Source organism: Osmerus eperlanus, chromosome 26 (genome assembly GCF_963692335.1).
Source record: "Osmerus eperlanus chromosome 26, fOsmEpe2.1, whole genome shotgun sequence".
In the NCBI taxonomy this organism is placed as follows: Eukaryota; Metazoa; Chordata; class Actinopteri; order Osmeriformes; family Osmeridae; genus Osmerus; species Osmerus eperlanus.
Window position 1 is genome coordinate 9,644,036 of NC_085043.1, and position 4,608 is coordinate 9,648,643.

General features: G+C 46.1%; 1 protein-coding gene across 1 annotated transcript in view; it reads left to right on the forward strand.

Annotated features, from left to right (window-relative positions):
• The first annotated feature begins 969 nt into the window (after window positions 1–969).
• Window positions 970–4,608, forward strand: part of LOC134012732 (microtubule-associated serine/threonine-protein kinase 2-like) — an 18,785-nt gene continuing 15,146 nt past the window's right edge. The window contains exon 1 of the mRNA XM_062452274.1: window positions 970–2,099. Coding sequence (XP_062308258.1) covers window positions 2,025–2,099 — 75 coding nt within the window. The 5' untranslated portion in view covers window positions 970–2,024. The remainder of the gene's footprint in view (window positions 2,100–4,608) is intronic.

The following is a 4,608-nucleotide window of genomic DNA, read 5'->3' on the forward strand; positions in this document are numbered from 1 at the left end:
TAGCAAAGTAACAACAGGAGAAGAGCACGTGTGCCATCGCCTCCCGCGTGCACCTTTGGCCTTTAGTTTTCCTGTTCCTGTTTTCAGGAATCTTGTTTTCTCCCATAAAAACAAAACAGTAAGGATGAACCAAAGTGAAAAACACAACAGTTGTTGAAACGTTTGCAAAAAGCAATTTTGTAGAATTATTTCTACATTGTTCTTGTGTTTGTCGGAGCCACATCAAACGTATGTACATACGGATGGTTGAACATGGGGTGTGGAAGGGTGCATATAGCTCTGTTGTTTTGCTGCAGAGACGGGACTGAAGCTCATCGTATTTTTATGCATGATTTTTTCAAACAAAGTGTTTTGGGGTTAAGCTTTTCAATAAAAGGGATTCAAAATAAACGTGTTCGTTGTGTGTATTTAAATTTTTAACCCTCGTGCTGCCTTCGGGTCACATGACCCAAAGGTTCATAACGAACCATCGTTGTGTTTACCCAATTTTACCCAATACAAAAACAAATTAAAATAATTTTCTTTTAACCTTTGCAATGTGGGGAGTCTGAGACAGCCCAACGGTTAAAAGAAAATGCTTCACTTTGTCTTTGTATGCGGTAAATCTGTCGCAATACGACGGTGGGTCACAATGACTGATGGGTCAGAATGACCCGAAGATAACACAAGGGTTAATGAACTGGTTCCAGTGAACACCACCACTTTCTTATCACGTTAATAATCACCACCCATTTAATTCACGAGGTGGCAGTAGACACATAGATTTGGGAATTATCTGACCGGGCAAAGCATCATGCTGTTGCAAATCAAAAAAGGTTTTCATGTTTTTACGTCTTTGTTTGTTTGTTTGTATATAAGTATGTATTCGCACAATCACATGACTTGGCTAATGCTAAACGCATGATCTCCCCAGTTGAAACGTGACACTTTTCCCTTAAATTCAGGAAGCAATAAAGCTGTATACAGACTGCAGCATAGCCGGGATCCACTGCGCTGTCGGCTTCTCGGTTTCCGAAAAAGGCGATACAAGCAAGGGCGGAGCAACTAATTCAAATCAAATAGCGATTTCCCACTGTCGGTAGCCTGGGTTAAGTATTCCGCAACCTAGTCGGTGACTGAACTAGTACTACACAGCGCGGGGCGTCCCAGGTTTACCAACCGAAGACTTTTATAGAGTTTTTGCCACAACCTGCTACCCTGAAGAGTGACGAGTTGACCAACTAGAGAGTGGGCAGTCGGTCGACACATAACTAATCGTTAACATCTTCAGTGAATTTTCCACAGTGGGCTTTTATGGACACCTGGAAGTGTCGCACCGTACCTGTCAAAAGAAGACAAGTGTGTCAGTGTGACAATGCACAACGGCAGCGCGTGCACGTCTTCAGTGAGCTATAGCAACGCAGCTAGCTAGCTACAGTTTTTTTGGGGGAAACTAGCCATTCGCCAGATTGATGCACAGGTCGGTCCGTGTGAAAGACAGGGCTTAAAGGACAACGCCTAGCTGCATACAGTCTGCTGTCATTTTCTTCTCTTCGGAACCAATAAGTTAGCTAAATTATTAGCTAGCTCGTTAGCTGACGTATAGCTAGTCTACTAATTGCATGAGGTCGGTAGCGCGTTAATGGCATAAAGTCAAACCGAAAACATCCAGTCGCCAGGCGTCAAGAAGGCAACACTGAAAAAGGCGGGTTCTACACGACTACACGGTCCCTACAGCTACCAAGTGACCGAGAACGTGTCCGAAGCAGATGTGACAGATGTTTTGCTTATCCAGTTTGTGGAAGTTGACCTCAACTAGTCAACTTTATCTCGCTAGCTTCCGTGGGTGATGGATTTTCCACGCGTCGTGTGTGGACACAGCCGCTTATCGTTCCATTAGCAGTTAGCCTCTCTAGTCTAGCTTTACATTTTAAAAGAAAATGTGTTAGCCTGCTAGTTCTGGTTAACCCAAGTAAACCATTTGACCACTACAATCCGTTAATCAACCAGTCTCGTCCAGAAAATCAACCCTTCCACCTGAGAAAATGAAGAGAACCGAAAATAAACACAAAAGAAAACTGTTGGACCATCAGGGTAACCCAAGAGAAGACAGCGATGTGGTGAGTTGTCAAATAAGAAGCGTTAATGCCAATTAAAAACATCTTGTCTTGCCTCCAGAAGGCAGAATGTCTGTTGTCTGAGACCCTTCTCTTATGTGCTGGATTTACGCCTATCTGGCGTTTGAACATGAAATACTTTACCAGATGTTGTTTTTTGATTGAAAGCTTTATGCTTTTCAGATGTTAGTGAAGATTTATTGTAGCAAGAACTGCAATAGCTCTCAAAAATCCATGGAATTTGGTATTATTATGACCTTGACCGACTGGGTGCTCTGAGATATATTCTTTCTATTATCTTAACTTGGAAACTTGATTTTAACTTCATATAAACCTCTCTGTGAGCTTGTACTTAACATAATTGGCTTAGAATTGTACTTAAAATGATGACATCACCACCATGTGATTGATCCACAGGTGAGTTAATGTTGTTGTTGAGTTCTGGTCCTGGTCCCACAGTTGTCAGACATGCCGCCTGTATTGTCTTCAAACAAAGCCCTACCTTGGGATTTGAATGACTTCATCAACCTCGCTGGCCTACTTCCTAGTCACGGTTTAGTCTTTGGGCGTTGTAGTTTATCATCCTCTACTCAGTAGTCGGTGCAGTCGGTCCTGCCCTGGTTAACTAGCTCCGGGCTCATTGACATGGTTTGTTAGAGAGCCATAAACAGACAGCAGAACACACAATTCAAGGGCCTATGACAGCAACACAGACCACAGTAACACTCGCGGCAGCGTTTTACAGGCTGCAGTGTGAAGGGACAGCCGTGCGGGGTTTGCCAGATGTTTGCTAAATTCAACAAACCTCGTGTTTGCTTTCCTGTCTTCGGATTAGCACGGTGCTGCTCGACACACACAGACTCTCCTCTGTGCTTGCAGTGCCCTGTCCAGTTTTACCTTTACGTTTAGTCATTTAGCAGACGCTTCTATCCAGAGCGACTTACAGTAAGTACAGGGACATTCTCCCCCGAGGCAAGTAGAGTGAAGTGCCTTGCCCAGGGACACAACGTCATTTGGCAACCTTCAGATTACTAGCCCGCTTCCCTAACCGCTCAGCCACCTGACTCCATAGTTTTGCGAGACGTTCCCACGACGAGTACACCAGGTCAGCTGCACCCACGTGTATCTCCCCATCACGTAACATGTGACAAGCAGGCAGCTGAGCCCGGTGGGGATGGAGAACACTGTGGATGCGGCATGCTGCTCCACAGCGATGTGCTGTCTCATCAGACCGTTCTGACCTTAAAACCGAGTATTACAAATCCCTGGCTTGACGCACAGACTGCAGGAGCTACCAACAGAACAGACTGCAGGACAGGCACCTTGTTACGAGAACGTTCAATAGCCAAATAGATTACATCATGTATTTGATCATAATTCTCTCAGTACGTGTGTGTGTGTGTGTGTGTGTGTGTGTGTGTGTGTGTGTGTGTGTGTGTGTGTGTGTGTGTGTGTGTGTGTGTGTGTGTGTGTGTGTGTGTGTGTGTGTGTGTGTGTGTGTGTGTGTGTGTGTGTGTGTGTGTGTGTGTGTGTGTGTGTCTGATTAGAATAATCCATGCTGTCATGGCTGTGTTATGACACAGATAGAATCTGGACTTTGTTTGAGCTTTTTCTCCCCAGCAGCTCCATCACAGCTAGCTAGCTCTGCCTTGCGCGCACTCCTTCACCTGAATCCTGTCCAGAAAACACTGTCACTACTTTTTGCCTCGGAGGCAAAAACAGAAATGCTTCCCTAGTGCGTTCCTGCAGCTCTGTGGCAGCCTGCACCGGTTACTGTTGAGCTCGTAACAGACTGTGTCAATACCCTGTCATCTGCTCTGTGGACTTTACTGCTTTGGGATTGCGAACTAGACATCTAGCTACTCAGACAGTCAACCAGTGTCCAGTCTCTTCCATTAGGAGATTGACCAGGCCCTGATAGATTGATAGAGTCCCTTTATCCAGGGGGAATCAAGCGGGGGAGTCAGGTGGCTGAGCGGTTAGGGAATCGGGCTAGTAATCAGAAGGTTGCTGGTTCGATTCCCCGGCAGTGCAATGACGTTGTGTCCTTGGGCAAGGCACTTCACCCTACTTGCCTCGGGGGAATGTCCCTGTACTTACTGTAAGTCGCTCTGGATAAGAGCGTCTGCTAAATTACTAAATGTAAATGTCCAGTCCCATTCAGATATAGGCCACTTTGGTGTGGCCTGTGTTGTGTGTTGAGGCCAGCAGCATGGTGTAATCTGCGGAGAGCCCAGCCTGCCTGCGTGGGTCTGATTTAACACGACCCAGCAGTAGCACGTGTCCACGTCATTACACATCTCTTAGCTGACTGATTAACAGCAAACGGAGACTGTTTAACCAGAGGGACTCCCTCTGTCTGTGAAATCCATTCATGGATGACTGGCTGGCTGACTGACTGACTGGATGGCTAGCTGGTTGGCTGACTGGCTGGATGGCTAGCTGGCTGACTGGCTGGATGGCTAGCTGGTTGACTGACTGGCTGGATGGCTAGCTGGTTGACTGACTGGCT